The sequence below is a fragment of the Eleutherodactylus coqui genome, chromosome 7 (assembly GCF_035609145.1).
Source record: "Eleutherodactylus coqui strain aEleCoq1 chromosome 7, aEleCoq1.hap1, whole genome shotgun sequence".
NCBI lineage: Eukaryota > Metazoa > Chordata > Amphibia > Anura > Eleutherodactylidae > Eleutherodactylus > Eleutherodactylus coqui.
The window spans coordinates 90,167,693-90,194,127 of record NC_089843.1 but is presented as its reverse complement, the minus strand read 5'-3'; the positions used below and the strand labels follow the sequence as shown (position 1 = coordinate 90,194,127).

At 43.0% G+C, this 26,435-nt stretch overlaps 1 protein-coding gene across 1 annotated transcript in view; it reads left to right on the top strand.

Annotated features, from left to right (window-relative positions):
* LOC136573523 (cyclic nucleotide-binding domain-containing protein 2-like) overlaps positions 1 to 26,435 on the top strand; it is a 118,342-nt gene that overhangs the window by 69,397 nt on the left and 22,510 nt on the right. Inside the window, exon 12 of the mRNA XM_066574803.1 lies at positions 26,021 to 26,081. Within this exon, the coding sequence (XP_066430900.1) occupies positions 26,021 to 26,081 (61 nt within the window). The remainder of the gene's footprint in view (positions 1 to 26,020; positions 26,082 to 26,435) is intronic.

Here is a 26,435-nt window from a genome sequence, read left to right as displayed (position 1 = left end):
CAGATTTTCACACATGGAAACCTTAGCGAGCATCGGCGAAATACAAAAATGCTCGGGTCGCCCATTGACTTCAATGGGGTTCGTTATTCGAAACGAACCCTCGAGCATTGCGAAAATTTCGTCCCGAGTAACGAGCACCCGAGCATTTTGGTGCTCGCTCATCTCTAGTAAAGAACCTTATTTTTCATAAAAGTCATGCAGGTTATATTGAACAAAAACCTATTAAAAGATTGAAAAAGTATAAACTTGCAAGAATAGTTGTTAACTCGCCAGGAACAGCATCTGTTCCCTGGAATAAGGGAGAGTGGAAAATGTATGTTCCTATTTTTGGGAAGAAAATCACCCCTTTAGCCTTTAGAAATTAACTCGGCTACAACATGAGATGAAGCAGAGCACAGACCCTTTTTTAAAGTACATAAAATCCATATAATGTGGTATAGTGTATTTCAAAAAGAAAAAACTGTACAGATGCTCCCCTACATGCTAACGTTCGAGTTACAAACTTTGCAAAATACGAACAAGTATGTTGTAATGCTATAGCATTACATCCTACTGTACAGCGATCAAACGGCTTGATAGGCATTCTGCATGGGCAGCCCTGGGGCCTTTCAGTAGGCCCCCGGCTGCCATGGCAACCACACAGCATCCTGCAATCTTATCACGGGAGGCCGTACAGGACCACCGAATGTCAGATTCCGGACGTATGAACAAATGCACTTACGAACAGGCTCCTGGAACGGAACCTGTTCGTAAGTAGGGTACTATCTGTATAAATGTTTATCTAGATTTCTATTAAATCCCTCAAAGATCTGACCTGAAATCATAGACAGATATTGTCATTATCAATAGAAGGTTTGTTATCCAACAAAGTAGTAAAATAGAAAGTATTTGAGATCTATATCTTTAGGAACTGGAAATTAGTAATGTGTGTCTTTGGAATGCTTTGGAGATTCCATGTTCTTTCATTCTGGTGAAAGAGATGACACTTGGTATTTTGGTGAAGATACTAAGGTTACTGAGATGAAATCAGGGAAATGATTGTTAAGTAATTTTACTGCTTCCATTGGAAAATTAAGAACATACAAAGTTCTGTTTCTAGATATGATGAGTTTTACTGGATGAGGGCTCAGTCACACGGGCGCATCGGCGCCCGTGTGACTGCAGTCAGCAGACGGACGTCTCTCTGCAGCGCCGGGAGGAAGAACATGTGACCGGCTTCATTGCCGGTCATGTGTTCCTTCATTAGCGCTGGAGAGAGACGGCCGTCTTCAGGTACAGATGTCTTCTGTCAGTCACACGGGCGCATCGGCGCCGGTGTATGGGTGCCAATGCGCCCGTGTGACTGAGCCCTAACCCCACTTGTAAAGAATTCCATTCTCTCGTACAAATTTTATGAAAGACATAAATTTTCTTGTGTGTTTTAAGGTTCTCGTGGAAAGATCACAGAATATAGTAACATTGGAAAAGCAATCTGGAACATTCATAGAATTGGGTGCTTTTTTAAGATTTCTTCTTTGATGTAAAAAAAATGAATTCTTGCCAATAAATCTCTTGGAACCAATTGTGGTAACTCCTTGGGTTTAGGATTTCTATGTATTCTACAACTTATTCATGATGGTCAGCATAAGGTAAAAAGATAGAAATATAGTCAATGACAAAATCTTTTAATTGAGTTTGTAAAACAGATTCCAGAATACCACAAAATCTTATATTGTTTTGGTGTGATCAGTCTTCCAGATCCACTAGTTTGAGTCCAGATACCACTGGTTGGTCCATGCTTCGAGACCAGCTGTAGCAGGTCACCTATGCAGGGTGGAGTTTGCGACAGCAAACTGGAGCATGGACCTTGCTGCCATCCATGGTGCTCTGGTCTAGCATTCCCATTGCAATCTGTCCTCCCCACTGGTCACTTCCAGCTCAGCTGTACTCCGACAACCAGTGCACGCACGGAGCAGTAATCGAACAGGAACGCAGACTCCCTATATTCACAAGACTGCACCAAGACTGACGGTCAGTAAAATAGGGCTTAAGCCTTCTGTGTGCTGTTTCAGTTAAAGGCTTTAGTGAGAGAGAAGAATCACATGACCACTCTTCTCGACTACTCTTCAACCACAACCACCCGCCACAATGTATCTACTGTATTACATACAATTATCCTTCATAGGAAATTTCTGGGAATCTTGCCACCGGAGAACACAAATGATTGGAGAAAAAAAACCATATATATTATTAAAGAAGGCGCCATTTTTTAATTTACCTTGGCTCTATATACATACACAGTATATTGTGCACAAATGTAACATTTCTGCAAAACTAATTGTATCACTAGAATATATCATCCCTTCATATTTTTACTATTTTCATTTTTTTTCTTGTGGTGGTTTTACTCTATGAAATGTAGAAAAGTCACTACTTGAAAAACCATTAGCAAGCTGTAGACTGACCCAATATTTTTAATACCACCTGTATCGAACACATGAATACCAAGTATATACTCATAATCTGTGTTAATCTACATGTGGAATATTTGGACATCAATCTGGCATGCAGAATGAATTGAAGTACACAAACCATAATTAAATTCCAATTAAATCTGTAATAAGATCAGTGATCACTGATCAGCAATTAGCCTGCTAGTGAATGGTTTCCAACAAGCAGATCCTAAATTTCATTCATATTATCAGTACTTGATCTAAACCTTTCTATACTTTAATTTCAACGTGTCAAATTTGCATACTACAACTTCTTTTTTCTTTCACATAAAAGTCTAATGGAAAAGTACTGAAAATGTAATGATTTAATGTATTTGAGAACTATTTAAAACAAAGAACTTTAGAGCCCATTTAAGTAAGTGCTTTCCCTTATTCAATTTAGTATTAAAAGCATACTAAGGGTATATTCATAGCAAACCCGATACATATTTATTACAGAATTAGCAGCATGAAACCTGAGGCTGACACTTGGATTTCTGCAATAGAGATCTAGTTTGACTTGTAGTGGACCCCTATTTAACTCCCTTCCGGGGTTTTTACTGCATACTCAGAGCAGCAAGCCCGGAGATTTCCCTGCCATAATATGGTAAAAATAAACCTGCCACTGAAAGGGTTAATCCACCATGTTCTTCATGTGGAATTCATAGAATTAGGTAGCATACTAGCACCAATTTTCTTTGTGCAGTGCAGACAAAAATCTGTGCAGATTTATTTTTTCCAATATATTTGAACAGGGTTGCAAAAATCCCATCCACATGCAATGAATGCAGATTGTCATCAGATTTGATGAAGTTTTCAGCAGGTAGTTCATTTCAACATTGGTCAAGTCCTGAATGTGTGAACGGGCTCTTAGTATAGAAAATATAGAAAAAAAACACAATCCTAGCAACCCCTCTCTGATGGGATATTCCCAGTTCATATTCTCTATTTGAGCATATGGACATTATAAGGGTCCTGAGCTTGGGACCCACTTTTATCAGCGGGAACACCATTTCTGGTGGATTTGGGTCATCCATGCATTACATGGATGGCCATCTATATGTAATGTCTCTCTGGCCAGCAACTCCCATATTATGAGACAATCCCTTTAACATGATTCTCTTCTTTTATTCTGTTTTGCAATCAAAACAAGAATTCTTTTTTGTATGTGCGTCCCCAAAAGCCAGCTATTTCACTTCCTCCTTATTACAAGCCTCGGGTACCACATCTGTCGTTGACTGTATTGGCTGCAGAAGGGAAACTTCCCCATTGCTCTCTTCAATAGGGGGCAGACCATGTTACACCCTGCCCATTGGTGAAGCAATATCATTTTACCTATCTGCCAGCCAAAAATGGAAGAGATCAGCCCCAAATTAACCTATGGTCTATGCAAGATTATTACAAGAGTGTTTGCCACAGAAGCATGGAGAAGATCTTATAGATTGAGAAGCAGCATGGGCTTTAGTTTTATCATTCATTTCTAGGTTCCTTTAATCTTTATTAGTCATATCCCTAAATGATGGAATGGATCACTTCACTATCCCAAATACCATGTGGCCAGAATATACATTTAATTGTAAAAAACTGCTTGAAGATCAATTTCATTAAAACAAAACACAGCTGATGTCTGCCCAGACCCATTAGCCATCAGCTCCTTTAGACGTGTCTGTCATCCTCTTGTTATTGACTGTGACTATAAGTGCATGGATTGATTTCACTTAAGAATACCTATTATAAAAGATATCTGTAAAACCTCATACATTATTAGATTAACGGCTCAATGTCTATATTGCGAGTCATGTTATTTGGGGATTATTAATTTAATCTACTCCATTCACTGCCTTTTAAAGGGGTTTCTGAGATTAATTATTTTTTAATCTGCCCATCTTGAAAAACAATAAACCAGCTGACATGGCACCGACTGGTTGGTAACACTGGTCCAGGGTGGTATTACGGCATCAGCTCCAGACCACATGATACGCCAGGTGGTGCGTGCGTGGAATTATTTAGCATTGGATATCGAGAGGATAATTTCCCTTTGATTCCAGCGCTGATAGGCTGGCCAGGTTGTCTTTCAGCACAATCAGCCTATTAATTCTATGTAAATGTGTTTAAACTTGCTCTTTTAAGCAAAGGATGCTGGTCTTACTTCCAGTGTTCTGTGTTCCTATGCTCACTGCTTCTGAAAACTAATGTTATTGATGAGTTCTGAGTTTTGTACTCAAGTATGCTCTGGTTTAACATTTTTTGGCTAGTACTGCTTCTTCAGCTCAGACTTGAACTTAACTTCTCTCTTGCAGTAGAGTCACCTTTTTCAGGGCGGGTGCTTCGCTTGAAGGGCTGGTCCAGTTTGGGTCGTTCAGGTGATTTCTAGTCATCTACATTAGTACATAGATATCTTGTTTTTTTCTTCCTTCAGTGTGATTTTGTGCTTTGCCCCGTGAAGTTCCATCAGACGTGAGAGCAGCCTATACTCACCTTCCCCAGGTCCGGGAAGCTTCAGTGCTACACCTCCATTCTCCCTGCCGGTGCTCTGTTTACAGGCTGGAGTCATCCTGTTGACAGGAGAGCAGAGGCTGCAGATTATCGCAGACCTCTGTGCTTGACTTCTGAGTCTGTGATTGATTGCTGCAGCCTGTGACATCCTATTCACAGGCTGGCTCTGCAGATTGTAAATGAACATAGTGGGGTGAATGGAGAGGTACATCATGGTTGGCACTATTCCCTTCCCTCTGCTGATTTTTATGACTGTACATTTTTCTCTCTGTGTCTGCAGTCTGCTTTGAGCTAAACAGACTTTTCTTCTGATGCTCCCCCTCCCATATCTCTGCATTGATCCTTGCACAGACATTGATGCAGACATACTGCAGAAACATCTCCTCCTCTACATCTCTGTCTAGTATATCTTGTTTTACTCTAGACCAGTGTTTCCCAACTCCAGTCCTCAGGGACCCCCAACAGGTCATGTTTTCAGGATATCCTATAGTAAGAACACCTGTGGCAATGTCTGAGGTACTGACAATAATTACATCACCTGTGCAATACTGAGGAAATCCTGAAAACATGACCTGTTGGCGGTCCCTGAGAACTGAGTTAGGAAAAACTGTTCTAGAGAGATAGATTTTGTTACTTTTGTTTGTGAACATTTACATCGAATCTGCCTTCAGAAAAAGGGAAGCTACAGGGTGCTGGATGTATTGACTGATGGCAGCCCTGACTATCCATGGTATTGTCAAATGTCTTCACAAACACAGAAGTTCAAAGGCATCAACTTCTTCCTTTTGATTTTTGTTTCTTTTTTTCATAGATTCATCAATACAAAAGTCAATGTGCTGCGTTACCACCTTCACAGTAGTTCCATGCGCTTACCTTTTAGTCTTCTGTGTGCAAAAGACTTGTTTGATTAACTTTCCTGCCTGTTCATTGATGTTTCTGTGCTCATCAGTTGAACGATATATTAACCCATTAAGGACACAGACGCTTTTTTCCCCAGTATTTTCTATACTGTGATTGGGCAGTCTATCAAGCCACCCCACAGAGATGGCTTAATAGACAGTTTGCTAAGACATGCTTGGGACCTTTCAAAAGGCCCTTGGCTCCCATGAAATCCGCATGGCTGCCTGCAATCTCATTGCGGGGGGCCGTATGAAACCCCCGAACATCGTTCTGGGGATTTAAATGCCGCTGTCAAAATTGGCAGTAGCATTTAAAGGGTTAATAGCTGCGATCGGCCGCACTGCTGATTGCAGCTATTGCCTGATGGTGTCAGCTGTAATAAACAGCCGACGCCAGCACTGTATGAAGAGAGATCGCCCTCTGATCTCTCTTCGTACATACCCTGACCCTGCAGGGCGTAACTGTACGTCCTAAAGCAGGAAGGGGTTAAAGGGATTGTCCAGATGTGAGACTATTATTTAAAAAGGGATCCAAATCTGTTAAAGCAATAAAAGCAGTGGTACTTACCCATCCTCTCTCCCAGTGATCCAGGACTGTATCCTCGTAGTCCTCCTGGTCTTTGTTTAATAACGGCTACCACCTGAGTGCTGCAGCCAATTAAAGGCCACAGCGGTCAAGCATTGTTCTCCTAGTATCAGATGTTGGGAGAACAGCATCTGACTGTGTGGATTCTGATTGGCTGCTGCGGTCAGGTGGTAGTTGTTCCTAAACAAAGACTGGGGGGGCAGTAGGGCTGCAGCATTGGTTTGTGAGGAAAGAGAATGGCAAGAGCCACTGCTTTTATTGTTTTAACAGATTTGACTAGTTTGTAACCCACAGGACATAAGTTTACGTCATGGGTGCATGGTACTTAGCACAAGAGGACATACGTCCTGTGTTTTAAATGTCACTGCAATCGCAATCATGGCGACACAGAAGGGATGGCTGCTAACCTAGTTAGTCAAATTTTTGCGCATAACAGCCATTTTTCTTTTTTTACCGTGAAAAGGCTGTACTGATTACCTTTATTATGTTGGCTTTATATCAGTAGCAATCTAAGTTTTTAAGCACACATAAAAACAGCAAACACATGGAAAAGACCCATGCGAAGCCGTGTAATTACGATAGCGAGTTATATAAATAGAAGTGACCCTACTACCTCATGTGAAGTCATTTTTCTACATAAGCGCTTGTGTTGTTGTCATCTGTTCTGTCTTTATTATTAGAGGGGTATGTAGTTCATTATGTATCTTGGTGTTCTGTTATTTTTTTGAGTCACTGCCAGTTCAGTTCAGATTTGGCTTCCAGTGTTCTTGCGGACTTAGAATAGTGCATGTTTCTTCACATTTCCTCAACAAATAAAATTAGAATCCTTCATTTCCTCAACATTTTGATATTTACACATAACTGCCCACATATGTCTTCCTCAAGCCTTGGCAACCATGTGCCTAGCACCCAAATAATAAGAAATTGTGATGCTAACTGGTGATATATATATATATATATATATATATATATATATATATATACTCTTTGTAAAAGAAAATCAATCACCTGGAAGGTGTTGTCATTTTGCTACAAAGCTTGACATGCAGTTACATCTCGGCCAGATATGCACATGATGAGAGTTGTGGTGTGATTAGATGAACGGTCTTGTCATCTGAGGCCCTAAAATTGGTTCCAACCTTGGCCTATAAAAAGGCTCTTAGAGCCTACTTGTTTGTAGTGGACCTCTTTTGTTGCTTGTTGACCACTAGAAGCCTCTACAATGCAATCAAAGAGATTTTGCCTAGTTAACAGAGTTTGGGAGGGGGCGCATTATTGGAATGTGAGAAACTGGATGGTCATATCGATGAATTGCCATTTTGACCAGTCCGTTAGGAGGTGTTGATGCCTGAGGACACGCACACAAGGCAACTGGGTTTAGGACACCCTCAACATACCACGAGTAGAGAAGATCATATGATCATGCAACAAGCATTAGCAACTCCAACTGTTAGGATGCCCGCCATCCAGAGACAGGTGGCACCATTGTTACAGGCCTTTGTGTCTGTCGGGACGATTTCAGGCGTTAAGTCTATGGGCATGCACTGCTGTGCTTCAGGAATGCGCTGGAATGAGTGACTGCGCACGTTTGAATCATTTTATGTTTGCAATGCGAACATCGGGTCAATCTAGTGTATATAAATACATATACACATGATCACATGGGAGGGCACAAAATGTTATGATTAATTTGCACTTAAAACAAATTTCAGGATAAGAACAGGATAATAAGGGAACAGACATGATGTAATTAATAGCACTTCGATAAATACTAGAAAGGGAAGAGCGAACAGTAAATACTCAATTAGTCCAGTGACAAAGGATGTGGAAGTTTTATGGCCTCTAAATTGATGTTAGTGGGTTACCACACGGCTAGGGTGTTACCTCTGCTCTGAGATTCTTATATCTCATAATCTCCACTGATGCAAAAAAAACACTTCCGAGATTTATTCCATTTTTGACAGTATCAATGGTGGTTATAAACTTGCATTTCCAAATTCTTCTGTGATGTTGGGACTTGAAATTGCCTTTAAGTATAATAACTGTTATATGCTGTATGTTGTGTCTGTGAGTAGAAAAATGCTCAGTCATTGCTAAATCTGTCTTTCTCTCTTTAATCGTGTGGCAATGCAATCTCATCCTGCCTTTCAGTTTATATATATGTGTGTGTGTGTGTATATGTGTGTGTATGTATGTATGTGTGTGTGTGTATATATGTGTATATATATATATATATATATATATATATATATTATATCTATGGCAGAAATGCACTCATATGTATATGGTAGAAATATATACACCCTCTCTGATCATAGAGATACATTTTTTTTTTATTGATTTATCGAGATTTGTTCGTTGTGAAATGCACAAATATAAACCTTATTCTTTTGAATGGGGTCATACACATGAGTGATGTTTTCCTACATGGCACCACAATGCGACGCTTTGGGGGAAACAAATTGTGGTATATTCTATCTTGGTTAAATCATTTTCCATGCTCAAGACACTGTATCAACCCTACTGCACACTTTAGTGCCATCCGTAAACAGTCAAAGCTTACCTATTAATCCTTCTTCTATGTCACTTATAAACATATTAAAAGAATAGGACCCAGGACAGACCCTTGTGGCCACCACTTGTTTAGAATATACTATGTTAACAACAATATTCTGATATCTATATTTTAACCAAGACTATGTAAAGAGTAAGTCCAATTTTTAATAACTTATCTATTAGCTCTTTATGTGGAACTGTATCAAAGGCTTTACTAAAATCCAGATAGGCAATATTCACAACTTCACCTTTGTGCACCACTTTTGTGACATAGTGAAAGAAATCAATGAGATTAGTTTGACATGATCTGCCCTCAATAAAGCTGTGCTATTTAGGGTCCAACAGATTGTTAATTTTTAAGTGGTCAAATATCGTCTTTTTCAGGAGTTTCCAGAGTTTTTCTGAAGATGTTGAAACCATCTCCTTGGATACCCATAGACACTGTCCTGGTCTTTGGAATAGTTTAATCAAAACTTCACTGATAGAGTTTAGAAAGGAGTTAATAACACTGGGGAGCAATTTTTGTTGACTTTGGTTTTTCAGGTGATTTAGACTAAAATAGGCATGTTGATTTAAAAAAATGTAGGTAGTTTTCTTCTATCAAGTCAAGTTTTTTTTTCTCCACAGCTAAGCATAATGCCATTACACAAGCCTAGTGTTCTCCTATTGGCCGAGAGCAAAGCCCCCCTGAGTGGGAAGGGGTGGAGGATAACCTTAGCGACTGGCTACAGGTTGTTATTTGTCTAGGCTACTCAGTTACATGTGCGTGAGGAGTTGTCTGCCACTCTATAGGGAATTACCTAAATTATTATTTTTTATTTACACACTTATTTCGTTCAGTGTGTCAAGAGTTTACAGATGTGGATGAAGGGAACACATGGTAAGTTGCCATTTAGTATACCTATGGTTTGGCGAAAGTCAAGAGATCATTCCAGTGACTCATACTTTTATATATTGAAAGCTTTAGGATATAACAAGAATAATAAATGTAAAATAGAGCATCCCCGTCTACCATTAGCTATACGTCCAGTGTCTCATTCAGCTGAAATCCCAGTGCCAGTTTTCATTGAACTACCATCTCTTAAAGAACATGATTAGAGATGAGCAAACGTACTCGTCCGAGCTTGATATTCGTGCGAATATTAGGGTGTTCGGGATGCTCGTTACTCGTAACGAGTACCACGCGGTGTTCTGGTTACTTTCAGTTTCCTCTCTGAGACGTTAGCGCGCTTTTCTGGCCAATTGAAAGACAGGGAAGGCATTACAACTTCCCCCTGTGACGTTCAAGCCCTATACCACCCCCCTGCTGTGAGTGGCTGGGGCGATCAGATGTCACCCGAGTATAAAAGTCGGCCCCTCCCGCGGCTCGCCTCAGATGTCTTGTGAGTTAGCTGAGGGACAGTGCTGCTGGTGCCTGAGCTGCTGTAGGGAGAGCGTTAGGAGTTAGTGTAGGCTTCAAGAACCCCAAAGGTCCTTCTTAGGGCCACATCTATCCGTGTGCAGGCTGCTGCTAGCAGTGTTTTTTTTTTCTCAAAATCGGCAGTGCAGAGCATTGCACCCGGCATTAGGGACAGAAGTGGTGCTTAGGCAGGGAGAGTGTTAGGAGTGAGTGTAGCCTTCAAGAACCTCAATGGTCCTTTCTAGGGCCAAATTTAACCGTGTGCAGTACTGTGCTGGCTGCTGTTAGCTGTGTTGCATATTTTTTTTTTTCTAAAAATCGTCTGTGCAGAGCATTGCACCCTCCATTGATACTACAGGGACAGAATTGTGTAGGCAGGGCCACAACACAGTTATTGTTCATTGAATATACGCAGTGGGGCCTTCCCTTTGCAAAAAAGCGAAAAAATTATATTTGGCCTGCCTGTGTCAGTCCTAAGGTCTCCGTGTACGTGTGTGCTGCGTGGAGAACGTACAAAAATCAGACGCAACCAGCTACGGTTTACTGCAGGCTTGCGCCATTGTCTTTCCTGATTGGCAAATACCTGCTCTGCCAGAGTTAATAACTCTGCTACACTAAAGTTGTGTGACACTTTTTCAGGGCCACACCACAGTTATTAAACGTATTGTTCATTGAATATACGCAGTGGGGCCTTCCCTTTGCAAAAAAGCAAAAAAGTTATATTTGGCCTGCCTGTGTCAGTCCTAAGGTCTCCGTGTACGTGTGTGCTGCGTGGAGAACGTACAAAAATCAGACGCAACCAGCTACGGTTTACTGCAGGCTTGCGCCATTGTCTTTCCTGACTGGCAAATACCTGCTCTGCCAGAGTTAATAACTCTGCTACACTAAAGTTGTGTGACACTTTTTCAGGGCCACACCACAGTTATTAAACGTATTGTTCATTGAATATACGCAGTGGGGCCTTCCCTTTGCAAAAAAGCGAAAAAATTATATTTGGCCTGCCTGTGTCAGTCCTAAGGTCTCCGTGTACGTGTGTGCTGCGTGGAGAACGTACAAAAATCAGACGCAACCAGCTACGGTTTACTGCAGGCTTGCGCCATTGTCTTTCCTGACTGGCAAATACCTGCTCTGCCAGAGTTAATAACTCTGCTACACTAAAGTTGTGTGACACTTTTTCAGGGCCACACCACAGTTATTAAACGTATTGTTCATTGAATATACGCAGTGGGGCCTTCCCTTTGCAAAAAAGCGAAAAAATTATATTTGGCCTGCAGGCTTGCGCCAATTTATTTCCTGCCTGGGAAATCAAATCACTGGTAATACAGCATGCTGAGGGGTAGGGGTAGGCCTAGAGGACGTGGACACGGCCGAGGACGCGGAGGGCCAAGTGAGGGTGTGGGCACAGGCCGAGCTCCTGATCCAGGTGTGTCGCAGCCGACTGCTGCGCGATTAGGAGAGAGGCACGTTTCTGGCGTCCCCACATTCATCGCCCAATTAATGGGTCCACGCGGGAGACCTTTATTAGAAAATGAGCAGTGTGAGCAGGTCCTGTCCTGGATGGCAGAAAGTGCTTCCAGCAAGCTATCATCCACCCAGAGTTCTGCGCCGTCCACTGCTGCAAATCCGAATCCTCTGTCTGCTGCTCCTCCTTCCTCCCAGCCTCCTCACTCCACTACAATGACACATGCTCAGGAGCGGGAACACTCCCAGGAACTTTTCTCGGGCCCCTTCTCAGATTGGGCAGCAGTGGTTCCTCTACCACCAGAGGAGTTTATCGTCACTGATGCCCAACCATTGGAAAGTTCCCGGGGTCCGGGGGATGAGGCTGGGGACTTCCGGCAACTGTCTCAAGACCTTTCAGTGGGTGAGGAGGACGATGACGATGAGACACAGTTGTCTTGCAGTGAGGTAGTATTAAGGGCAGTAAGTCCGAGGGAGCAGCGCACAGAGGATTCGGAGGAAGAGCAGCAGGACGATGAGGTGACTGACCCCACCTGGTGTGCAATGCCTACACAGGACAGGTCTTCAGAGGGGGAGGCACGGGCAGCAGCAGGGCAGGTTGCAAGAGGCAGTGCGGTGGCCAGGGGTAGAGGCAGGGCCAGACCGAATAATCCACCAAGTGTTTCCCAAAGCGCCCCCTCGCGCCATGCCACCCTGCAGAGGCCGAGGTGCTCTAAGGTCTGGCAGTTTTTCACCGAGACGCCTGACGACCGACGAACAGTGGTGTGCAACCTTTGTCGCGCCAAGATCAGCCGGGGAGCCACCACCAACAGCCTCACCACCACCAGCATGCGCAGACATATGATGGCCAAGCACCCCACAAGGTGGGATGAAGGCCGTTCACCGCCTCCGGTTTGCACCGCTGCCTCTCCCCCTGTGCCCCAACCTGCCACTGAGATCCAACCCCCCTCTCAGGACACAGGCACGACCGTCTCATGGCCTGCACCCACACCCTCACCTCCGCTGTCCTCGGCCCCATCCACCAATGTCTCGCACCGCACAGTCCAGCCGTCGCTAGCGCAAATGTTGGAGCGCAAGCGCAAGTACGCCGCCACGCACCCACACGCTCAATCGTTAACCGTCCACATAGCCAAATTTATCAGCCTTGAGATGCTGCCGTATAGGGTTGTGGAAACGGAGTCCTTCAAAGCTATGATGGCGGCGGCCCCGCGCTACTCAGTTCCCAGTCGCCACTACTTTTCCCGATGTGCCGTCCCAGCCCTGCACGACCACGTCTCCCGCAACATTGTACGCGCCCTCACCAATGCGGTTAGTGGCAAGGTCCACTTAACTACGGACACGTGGACAAGCACAGGCGGGCAGGGCCACTACATCTCCCTGACGGCACATTGGGTGAATTTAGTGGAGGCTGGGACCGAGTCAGAGCCTGGGACCACTCACGTCCTACCCACCCCCAGAATTGCGGGCCCCAGCTCGGTGGTGGTATGTTCGGCGGTGTATGCTTCTTCCACTAAAGCACCCTCCTCCTCCTCCTCCTCCTCCTCCTCCTCCTCCTCCTCAACCTCTGTCTCGCAATCTAGATGTGTCAGCAGCAGCAGGACGTCGCCAGCAGTCGGTGTCGCGCGGTGTGGCAGCACAGCGGTGGGCAAGCGTCAGCAGGCCGTGCTGAAACTACTCAGCTTAGGAGATAGGAGGCACACGGCCCACGAACTGCTGCAGGGTCTGACAGAGCAGACCGACCGTTGGCTTGCGCCGCTGAGCCTCCAACCGGGCATGGTCGTGTGTGACAACGGCCGTAACCTGGTGGCGGCTCTGCAGCTCGGCAGCCTCACGCACGTGCCATGCCTGGCCCACGTCTTTAATTTGGTGGTTCAGCGCTTTCTGAAAAGCTACCCACGTTTGTCAGACCTGCTCGTAAAGGTGCGCCGGCTCTGCGCACATTTCCGCAAGTCCCACACGGACGCTGCCACCCTGCGCACCCTGCAACATCGCTTTAATCTGCCAGTGCACCGACTGCTGTGCGACGTGCCCACACGGTGGAACTCTATGCTCCACATGTTGGCTAGGCTCTATGAGCAGCGTAGAGCTATAGTGGAATACCAACTCCAACATGGGCGGCGCAGTGGGAGTCAGCCTCCTCAATTCTTTTCAGAAGAGTGGGCCTGGTTGGCAGACATCTGCCAGGTCCTTCGAAACTTTGAGCAGTCTACCCAGGTGGTGAGCGGCGATGCTGCAATCATTAGCGTCACCATTCCTCTGCTATGCATCTTGAGAAGTTCCCTGCAAACCATAAAGCCAGCCGCTTTGCGCTCGGAAACCGAGCCGGGGGAAGACAGTATGTCGCTGGATAGTCAGAGCACCCTCCTGTCTATATCTCAGCGCATTCAGGAGGAGCATGAGGAGGATGAGGAGGAGGGGGAAGAGACAGCTTGGCCCACTGCTGACGGTACCCATGCTGCTTGCCTGTCATCATTTCAGCGTGTATGGCCTGAGGAGGAGGAGGAGGAGGAGGAGGAGGAGGAGGATCCTGAAAGTGATCTTCCTAGTGCGGACAGCCATGTGTTGCGTACAGGTACCCTGGCACACATGGCTGACTTCATGTTAGGATGCCTTTCTCGTGACCCTCGCATTCAACGCATTCTGGCCACTACGGATTACTGGGTGTACACACTGCTCGACCCACGCTATAAGGAGAACCTTCCCACTCTCATTCCCGAAGAGGAAAGGGGTTCGAGAGTGTTGCTATACCACAGGACCCTGGCGGACAAGCTGATGGTAAAATTCCCATCCGACAGCGGTAGTGGCAGAAGGCACAGTTCCGAGGGCCAGGTAGCAGGGGAGGTGCGGAGATCGAGCAGCATGTACAGCCCAGGCAGTGCAACAGTCTTTAAGGGCCTGGCCAGCTTTATGGCTCCCCAGCAAGACTGTGTCACCGCTCCCCAGTCAAGGCTGAGTCGGCGGGAGCACTGTAAAAGGATGGTGAGGGAGTACGTAGCCGATCGCACGACCATCCTCGGTGACGCCTCTGCCCCCTACAAATACTGGGTGTCGAAGCTGGACACGTGGCCTGAACTAGCGCTGTATGCCCTGGAGGTGCTTGCTTGTCCTGCGGCTAGCGTCTTGTCGGAAAGGGTGTTTAGTGCGGCTGGGGGAATCATCACAGATAAGCGTACCCGCCTGTCAACCGACAGTGCCGACAGGCTAACACTCATCAAGATGAACAAAGCCTGGATTTCCCCAGACTTCTCTTCTCCACCAGCGGACAGCAGCGATACGTAAGCAATACGTAGGCTGCACCCGCGGATGGAAGCATCGTTCTCTCTCACCATCCAAAACGGGGACATTTCTGCTTCATCAATCTGTGTCTAATATTCCTCCTCCTCCTCCTGCTCCTCCTCCTGAAACCTCACGTAATCACGCTGAACGGGCAATTTTTCTTAGGGCCACAAGGCTCACTCATAATTTTTCTAAACAATTTTTATATGTTTCAATGCTCTTAAAAGCGTTGAAACTTTAACTTGAACCAATTTTTAGTTAAACTGGGCTGCCTCCAGGCCTAGTTACCACTTAAGCCACATTAACCAAAGCGATTAATGGGTTTCACCTGCCCTCTTGGTTGGCCATGGCCAATTTTTTTGATGTACATTAGTACTGTTGATACAGCAATTTTTGTGGGCCCTCGCCTACAGTGTAATCAAATGAATTTTTAGCCCACCTGCATTACAGCTGACGTTACATCCGCTGTGTTGGGCAATGCAATGTGATATTTCTGTGTACCGCCGGTGGCTTCCTGGCACCCACCCATGCTGTGGGTCCACAGGGAATTATAAATGCATCTGATTCCACTTGTAAAGAACCCCAGTCTGACTGGGGCATGCAGTGTGGGCCGAAGCCCACCTGCATTAAACATGACATTACTACCTCAGCTGTGTTGGGCAATGCAATGGGATATTTTTATGTACCGCCGGTGGGTTCCAGGGAGCCACCCATGCTGTAGGTGCACACGGAGTTTAACCTACATGTGTCCACTTGTAAAGAACCCCAGTCAGACTGGGGCATGCAGTGTGGGCCGAAGCCCACCTGCATTAAGCACAACATTACTACCTCAGCTGTGTTGGGCAATGCAATGGGATATTTCTATGTACCGCCGGTGGCTTCCTGGCACCCACCCATGCTGTAGGTGCACACAGAGTTTAACCTACATCTGTCCACTTGTAAAGAACCCCAGTCTGACTGGGGCATGCAGTGTGGGCTGAAGCCCACCTGTATTAAGCACAAGATTACTACCTCAGCTGTGTTGGGCAATGCAATGGGATATTTCTATGTACCGCCGGTGGCTTCCTGGCACCCACCCATGCTGTGGGTCCACAGGGAATTATAAATGCATCTGTTTCCACTTGTAAAGAACCCCAGTCTGACTGGGGCATGCAGTGTGGGCCAAAGCCCACCTGCATTAAGCACGACATTACTACCTCAGCTGTGTTGGGCAATGCAATGGGATATTTTTATGTACTGCCCGTGGGTTCCAGGGAGCCACCCATGCTGTAGGTGCACACGGAGTTTAACCTACATGTGTCCACTTGTAAAGAACCCCAGTCTGACTGGGGCATGCAGTGTGGGCCGAAGCCCACCTGCATTAAGCACGACATTACTACCTCAGCTGTGTTGGGCAATGCAATGGGATATTTTTTTTTTTTTTCTCTTTCTTTCAATATATTTTATTGATTTTACAATATATATATATAACTTTATTTTGTCAAAAGCGATAGAGTCATGGTTTCGCTTCTCCATCGTCTTATTGTAACAATTAAAAGAGAACTTATGAAAACCAACAAGATATAATTGTTACATTCAATTACTTGACAGACAGAGGCAAAGGGGAGGGTGGAAAGTAGAGGTTGGGATGGAGGAGGGGGGTGTCAGGGGGGGGGGTGCTCCAGGTTGGCCCCCTTGTCTAATTTTACCACTTGTGGCGTCGTTGGGTCAGTCATAATTGCCATTCTGCAGCCACCTAGTGAATGAATGTGAGTTACGTGCGTCTATCCAGACCGCCCAGGTGCAATGGGATATTTTTGTGTATCGCCGGTGGGTTCCAGGGAGCCACCCATGCTGTCGGTCGACAGGGACTTCACAATAGGGAGTTGTACCTGCCTGTGTCTATGAATTAAAAAACCGCGGTCTGACTGGGGCGTGCAGACACCTTAACAGAATGAATAGTGTGTGGCACATAGGTTCCCCATTGCTATGCCCACGTGTGCAGCTCCTGATGGCGGTGGCACAGGATTCTATTTCTCATTGCTTCTGTACAGCATTGTGGGCTATCGCCCCGCCCCTTTTAAAGAGGGTCGCTGCCTAGCCGTGCCAACCTTCTGCAGTGTGTGCCTGCGGTTCCTCGTCATGGCAGACGCACTTCTAAATAGACATGAGGGTGGTGTGGCATGAGGGCAGCTGAAGGCTGCGCAGGGACACTTTGGTGTGCGCTGTGGGGGGGAGGGGGGGGGGGTTGGGCAGCATGTAACCCTGGAGAAGTGGGAGCGGAGTGTCATCCAGGCAGTGATTGTGCTTTGTTGGAGGTAGTGTGGTGCTTAGCAAAGGTATGCCATGCTAATGAGGGCTTTTCAGAAGTAAAAGTTGTTGGGAGGGGGGGGCCCACTCTTGCCGCTATTGTGGCTTAATAGTGGGACCTGTGAACTTGAGATGCAGCCCAACATGTAGCCCCTCGCCTGCCCTATCCGTTGCTGTGTCGTTCCCATCACTTTCTTGAATTGCCCAGATTTTCACACATGAAAACCTTAGCGAGCATCGGCGAAATACAAAAATGCTCGGGTCGCCCATTGACTTCAATGGGGTTCGTTATTCGAAACGAACCCTCGAGCATCGCGAAAAGTCCGTTCCGAGTAACGAGCACCCGAGCATTTTGGTGCTCGCTCATCTCTAAACATGATTATGGTGAAGAACTAAGCGACAGCAATGATGAAGATTTTGAAATTGAAGATGACTCAGTTCATAAGGGCTTCGATCAGCATGTGCTGAATGATTTGGCACGAGATCTGGGACTAACAAAAAAGGCTTCAAAACTCCTAGCATCAAGATTGCATGAGAAAAACTTGCTTGAAAAAGGAGAGAAGGTATCCTAATTTTGATCCAGAGTAGTTGCATTTCTGCAATACTTTAGAAGTGACAATGGCTTTGTGTATTGCCATAACATACATGGTTTAATGGATTGGGAAATCCAATCTATAACTCAACTGAATAGCGAATGTTCATCGATAGCTTAAAGTGTGTCCTCCACCACAGTGGCAATTTATTTGCTGCAGTCCCAATTGGTCATTAATTTTCTCTTTGTGAAAAATATGGAGACATAGAGTTGTTGCAATATCACAAACATCTGTGTTGACCTTAAAGTGGTATGCTTCCTTCTTGGTCATCAACGTGGATATATCAAGTATCCCTGTTACCTTTACATGTGGGACAGCAGAGCTCGTGAGGAACAGAAGCCAAACGTTCGTAAAAAACAAGTGTAAGATCTAAGAAAATGAAAATAGTGTTCCTGATGTGATAATAAAAACACTCAAACGATTTGTTATAGGACTGGACCATTGAAAGCAAGGATTATACTACCCTGTTTATCTGAAAATAAGACCCACCCCAAAGATAAGACCTAGCCTAATTTTCGGGGAGGCTTGAAATATAAGCCCAACCCCATAGATAAGCCCTAGTTACACTACATTAAAAAAGGAATACAATATCTAGCAGGCTTGGTCCAGGTACCTCCCGCTGATCTCTAGAGGTTTGGTGCGGTTCCCTCAGTCCTCAGACGCTCATACAACATCACTTCCTGGTTACGGTATTCATAAATCACAGCCATCGCATTGGTTCATCCAGCGCTGCATTGATTGGCTGAGCAGTGGTCAAAGAACCACTCACAGCCATCAGTTCCCAGAGACAGGATCAGAGCTGTGGAGAGCAGTGAGAGGGACCTGGACCAGGCCTGCTAGGTAAGTATAATGAGACCTCCCCTGAAAATAAGACGTAGTGCCTCTTTTGGGGGGAAACACAGTATATGTGGAAGTGCTTTGAATAGAGCCTATGAATTAAAACCTTTACCAATCAGATAAAGAAATGTTTTAAGCCAGGTTCACATACAGCTGAAATATTACACTGGTAAATCAGCCTACAAATCCTCAGCATGTTAGATTTAGATTTCGCTGAGGATTTTGGTGCGGACATAGCCACAGATTCCGCTCAATGCATTGCAACAAATGAAATCGGTGGTGAAAATCATTCTGGATTAGATAAAATGTGTTTGATAATCTGCAGCATGCCTCGTATCTGCTGCACTCCTTTTATGCTGTTAGTGAATGGGGTTTGTTAAAACCTCATTCACTTATATTCTACTGTACTTTGTTATGGAATTTTAGTGCGTATTCCGCTACTGATGCTCCGCAACAAATATGCCATATATGAACCTGGTTTAGAGGTCAGCATCTCACATATGGAACTCGCAGTTTATCCTGCCCAATGGCCATCCTGCTTTGGAGATGTAAGATTGATTCATATCGCTCCCACAATTTCAGTTCAATGAGCTCCATCCCACTGAACCATAGTCTCCAACCACTGGCTTTCTAGCTACTGCAAAACTAGAACTGCCAGCATGTCTTGACATTCAGTGGCTGAAAAAAATGTGTATTTTTTATCTACTTTCTCTTTGGATCATAAACTCAAAGGATAATGGATGTAGAAATTGCTGGTCTGCCAGGGCACTTAATTCAGCACATTGAATCATGGTAATAAATAAGCACAAGATCAGATCAAGTGCTCCGTTCATTGCAAGTGATTGCTTGAAGCGTTTCCACGGATTTCCCAATTTTGTAAATAATTTTGACTGACTAATAAAAATAATAAAACACAAACAAGATAATGCAATATAAACAGAGAAAAACAAGAAAACTGCGTAATAATGTATGTTATTAATGCCCCGGAGAGTTACTTCCTGTTTACGGCTGTTTCTGGGAATCTATATTATGCGTTCTCTACCGTGTTCCGCCGGCCTCTGATTCCTAGATGAGGTTTATTTTATCTGTGATTTTATTTTTAGATATTTTTAATGTTGCTTTCATATATTAGTGTGTTTATTAACTACCAAGATAGAGCGCAATGACACACTTTGACATCATGCTGACATAAGCCATTACTGCGATAAATGTGGATGCCTCTTTTGATCATTTACTCTAGATCGGGTGGTCAGTGCGCAGTTATAGCTCTTTATTCCATTTCTTATTATTAAAACTATCTGCAACTGAACGGCCAGAAATTATTCTTTCGGTGAAATCCGTTTTTTCTTACTTTTTGGGCAAAATTGAACAGTGAATATACTGATAAGGCCGTATTTACACAGGCCAGCACAATATCGATCCAAGTAATTCGGACCAATACCGCACTTGTAAAATTACAATTTTCTTTGCGAGTGAGATTTGCAAGAAAATCGCATCTTTGGACATGAGATTTTCACACGCATGAAAATCCTATGTATTTTCAATAGGAAAATTAAAAAAAATTGCATCATACATGTATAAACCTAACACGCACATACAAGTGCGATGTGATTTTTAACTCACCCACAAAAAATAATGGGCATGTTTTCTGCAAAACACAAAATGGGGGGAGAAAAGTTAGTAGATCACTGATAGTAGCATACATCTACGTACGATGGCTGGCTTTTTTTAAGGGCTTTTAAAATGGGGTAATTTCTGATCTCTATCATTTTGGCAGCTTGATGCCTCTAAAAGTGTTTAATGGGATCTGAAACATTTTCAAGCAAAATTTGTGTTCTGAAAGCCACTGGGTGCTACTTGCCTTCTGGGTCCTGCAATGTGTCCAGGTATAAGATAAGAGCCCCAACAAACATATTTCTGAACATAGGGTATCAATGCTGGGGTGAATGTCTTTATTTTCATATACTTCAAAATGCAATATTTGCAAAAGATGAAACTTAATTTTTCTCACAACACTGTAAAAAAAAAATGCGGGAATGAAATACTTAGGACAAACCCTCTAGTGAATTCCATAAGGCATATATTTTTCAAAATAGGGTCATTTCTGGGAGCATCTATCATTCTGAGTCTCTGAAAACTTGGCTTGGTGTAGGGAAACAACATTTTCAAATTATCAAAATAATTATCAAAATTTGAATAATTAATGTTAAATTTCTAAATCCCCTAAATTGCTCAAAAATATTAAGTTCTTCAAAAATGCTTAGAAAATAAAGAAAAACGGTTGGAAATATATATCTGATAAATGAATTGTTCCATATATATGCACATATGTGATGTATAACAGCTGAAAATAGGAAAAAAACAGCGAGCCCAAGAAGGATCACTAAAACATAACTTTTGTTGATTTTCATGCTGTAGGGGAAGAGCAACTGATTAGTAAGCTAGTTCAGACAAAAAAAAAATCCACTGAGAAAAACAAAAGTATAACATAAACTCCTGCCATGAGTGGACCAAGTACCCACATAGCCTGTTACTTGATGTCCTCCATCTCTGGTGTTTTTTCCTTCATTAGATTTTTATTGAATTTTTGACAGATTTACATAGCATCAAAACCGAGCACCATTTGGCATCCATACAGTAAAGGCCAACCAGATGGCTCAATATTCATTTGGTGCTTTTGTAGATATATTTTAAGAAGTTTTACATAACACCAAAACATAACATCACATTACATCTATGTAGTGGGGCCACTTAAGTGGCTTAGTTTACATTTGATGTCTATGTGGATAACATGAGTTTTAAATTCTGTTTACAATAAAAACATTATAACTATGGTATTGCCATGAATTAGTGTCTATGACATCTATTTTAACGGTGATCCGCTATGGTCCTGTGGGTGACATGTAATTATATATAGTAACTACCTAAAACATTTCTACATTCTACAAACTATCCAACAAGGCATCCACGTATCTGATCAATACTATCTTTATCTTTAAGAAAGTTCTTTCCATAAGTCCCAAGTCTCTTCAAAACGTTTAGTATTTTTGTTATGGAACGCCAACCATTTCTCGAATACATATTGTTCATTCATACGCCTCTTGAATTCGTCTATGTCTGGGGGTAGTGGGTTTTTCCAGTATTTTGCTATTATAGATTTTGCTGTCATTAGAGAATGTGTTAGTATGTACCTTGTTTGTTTCGGAAGGTTTTCCATACCTAATAGTAAGACAATCAATTTGGCTTCGTTGGGGATTTGGCATTTTAGTAGAGTTTGTAGAAGGTTGATTATTTTACTCCAAAATTGTTTTAGTTTTGGACAGGACCAAAAGATATGAGACAGTGTGCCTCTATGGCCGCATTCCCTCCAACACAGATCGTCCCCCAGGTTTGATCTGTTGTATAATAGCGATGGGGTATAGTACCACCTCAGATTGATTTTGGTCTGGACTTCTAGTATGTTGATTCCCATAGTCGATTTGGACATTAAGGTAAATGCGCTGGACCACAAATCCAGGGGTATTTTTTCTTTGAGTTCAAGTTCCCAACTTGACATGTATGATTTTTTTTGTCAGTATTGTATTGTTGGTTAACATATCGTAATATGATCTTGTCTCAGATTTACCCCTTGGTGGGTTCGTAGTAATTTTTTTAATAAGTGTAATGGGGAGTTTTGATTTATGGATGGGTTTTTTTTTTAGGAGGGAGCCAATTCTGAGATATGTGAATATTTCATTCTGGGGTTTTTTTCAGATAAACTTGTTTTTTTTGAAAATTCTTTCCAAACATGTATCGAGGCCTGTGTAGTAGGAGAGATATTTCTAAGCTGGGGTTCTGTGATTTTTGGGAACGACAGGCAATCCACCGCAGTTGCAAATAGTATTGCTTGTCCAGATATATCTTTTAAGTAGCTTTTTTCTATGTTGGGCCACCCTACCATATTGTCATTTGTGTTTAGTTGTCTGGTTTGGTTTAGTATGATAGCTTCATGGTATGCCTTTAGATTGGGAATGTCCGTCCCTCCGTTTTTGCGGTCTAATGCTACTATTGATAATGCTAGTCGTGGTCGTTTACCGCCCCATATAAAGTTGCTTAGTTGTTTTTGGAGTTTGTTAATCGTAGAATTGGATATGAGTAGCGGTAGGGCTCTAAAATAGTATAGGATTAGTGGGAGGATTTTCATTTTATAGGACATGATCTTGCTGAACCATGATAGATTCAGTTTAGACAGATGGTCGATTTCTTTTTGAGTAGAGATGAGTAGTTTAGGATAGTTTTCATGTTCTATATTTTTAATAGTTGGTGTTAAGGTTATCCCTAAGTAGGGTATACCCTTTTCCTTCCACTCAAAGGGGAACTCCGCTCTTATTGCATTTTCTAGGCTTGTGGATACGCCAAACCCAAGGACGAGCGACTTATCTACGTTCAGTTTATATAGTGACACTTTGCTGAATAGGTTTAGTACTTTGCAAGCGGACCTCAGCGACTCCAGGGGTCGGGTCAGTGTTAGGATCACGTCGTCCGCAAAAAGTCCTATTTTATATTGTCTATGGTTCACTGAAATGCCTCTTATTTCTGGGGTTGTGCGGATTAGTTCTGCTAGTGGTTCTATGGCTAAGACATATAGGATAGGCGATAGTGGGCAGCCTTGCCTCGTACCATTGGAAACCGCCAAGGGGTTTGACATAGTGCCATCCACCAACACTGTTGCTGTAGGGGATGAGTACAAGGCCCGGACAGCACAGATCGTTTTTTCGCCAAAGCCAAATTTTTTAAGTGTTTCAAAGATATATTCCCAGTGGACTCTATCAAATGCCTTTTCGGCGTCCAAGGCCAGCATGATTGATGGCATCTTAGAGGTTTCTATTGAATGTATTAAATTTAAGATTTTTCTCGTGCCGTCCGAGGCCTGCCTCCCCTTCACGAATCCCATTTGGTCGGAATGTATTATATCTGGGAGTATTTCCAACATTCTACGGGCGAGTGATTTAGCATATATCTTAACATCGGTGTTGAGTAGGGATATGGGTCGAAAATTTGTTGGTGTGTTTGGCTCTTTACCAGGTTTTGGCAGCACTACAATTGTTGCTTGTAGCATCTCTTGGGGGAATTTGCCTCTCTCTTTGGTGATATTAAACATGTTGGTAATATGTGGTAAGAGTGTTGTTATAAAGGATTTGTAATATTCTGCTGAATATCCGTCTGGCCCTGGGGCTTTCTGGTTTTTTAAGGAAGATATTGTGTCGGTTATTTCCGAAGTGGATAGTGGTGCATCCACAAGGTCAGCCTGTGATGGTTTCAATGACGGCAAATTGACCGTTTGTAAAAATGTTTTAATTGATTCACTATTTGGTTGGTTTGTTTGAGGGTCGTCTTTCAGATTATACAAATTGCTATAATAAGAGCAAAAGTTGTCTGCTATTTGTTTCGGGTGTGATAGTTTTTGTTTTTTATCTTGGTGATTCCAGATATAGGGTATATTTGCTTTTATGGGTTTTTTTTAAATTAAGTTAGCCATCCATTTGGAAGGTTTGTTGATTGATGTGTAAATGTTCACTCGTTGCGCGGTTATTTCTCTATCGAAGTCCCCTAGAAGTGTTTTTCGTAGGGCTAGTCTCAATTTATGCAGCTCTGCGTGCGTATTTTGGTCTGGAGATTTTTTGAGTTCAGACTCTTTGAGGCATATCTGGGCAAGAATCTCATCTGTTTTTTTTTTGTTTTTTCTTTTTTGTATTTAGAGCCGAGTTTTATTAAGATTCCCCTCATGTATGCCTTTTGGGCATTCCACACGACCACCGGGTCTATTTGTGGGGTGGAGTTAAATTTAAAATATTCTTGTAAGGCGATTTGTATTTCCTCTCTGTATTTTGGTATGCTCATTAAATAGGTGTTGTTCCTCCAGGATTTATTCGGTTGTTCAAAGCCCCCAATATTCAGTGTTGTGATAATTGGAGCATGGTCAGACCAAGTGGCCGTGCCAATCTCCACTTTTGAGATTGAGGCGAGCAGCTTTTTCTCAACCAAGCATAAATCTATGCGAGAGAAAGTTCTATGTCTTGGTGAGTAGTATGAATATTCCTTTGCGGAGGCATTGAGGCACCGAAAAGTGTCATATAGCGCATTTCTATATAGCCATTCCCTTAAAGTAGCATTCCTTTTGACTTTGGGGTTTGTGGTGTCAAGATCCCTATCAAGAACTAAGTTAAAGTCACCATTTATCAGTATTGGGCCTTGTGCCACTTGGTTTATTTTTTTTTTTTAACTTATTGAGAAAGTTAATTTGTTTTGAGTTTGGTGCATATGCATTAACTATAGTTATTTGTTTGTTTTTGAGGGAGCCCACTAGAATTAAAAAAACGTCCCTTTGGATCACATATTTGTTTATCAATTGTTAATGACACCCTGTCCCTGAATGCCACCATCACTCCTGCTCGTTTTTTCCATGCACATGCATGTACAATCTGTGGAAACATTCTATGAGACATTCTATTCCTATCTTCCTCTAATAAATGAGTCTCCTGCATACATACAATGTCCGCATTGTGTAGGATTGCCTCTCTCCATGCAGAGCGTCTTTTAAATGGCGAGTTCAAGCCGTTGGCGTTGATCGATAAAAACTTCACCGCCATGTTGATGAAGGGTAGCGGTGCTGTTGTAGGCTTGGGAGAACTTGATGTACGTAGGTGCCTGTGGAAACAAAACAACAGAAGAAACAAACAAAGTCCTCTTTTTGTGCTAAGCTGATAGGCAGTAGTGCTTTGGACACAAAGTTCGATTTAAAGAGGGTAGAAAAAACAAACATTTTGAAAAAGACAAGGCAAGGTGGAACTTGCACATCTCTAGTGTTTTTTGTAATACCTCAGGGGTGAATACATTTCAAAAGCACTGTCTCAGAAATTCTGTGTATTTGTATAGGTTAGGGGCCTCATTTACCCAAAACTTCACCATCAGAATCAATCACAGGGATTTTTTTTTAATAGCAATTTAAAAAGTGGAAGGTGAGCTGTGATTAGTTACCAGTTATGGGAGATATAGTCAAAGCACTAGATAAATTAAAAATGACTATGTGAAATATAACTTCTGCTGTTGCTTATAATATACCTAGAAATAGTTTGAGCTTCTGGCTTGTGTGCCAATACAATGCATTTTCTTTACAGGACTGGGACAACAGTTGTTGTGGACAGCACTAAATCTTCATCCTTGGTGCTGGTGAAATCTGTAAGTACAAATAGATTAGTTCACACATCTATCTATCTATCTATCTATCTATCCAACTATCTATCTATCTCATATCTATCTATCTATCTATCTATCTCATATCTATCTATCTCATATCTATCTATCTATCTCTCTCTATCTCTCTCATATCTATCTATCTATCTATCTATCTATCTATCTATCTCATATCTATCTATCTATCTATCTAATATCTATCTATCTCATATCTATCTATCTATCTAATATCTATCTATCTCATATCTATCTATCTATCTCATATCTATCTATCTATCTCATACCTATCTATCTATCTATCTATCTCATATCTATCTATCTATCTATCTATCTATCTAT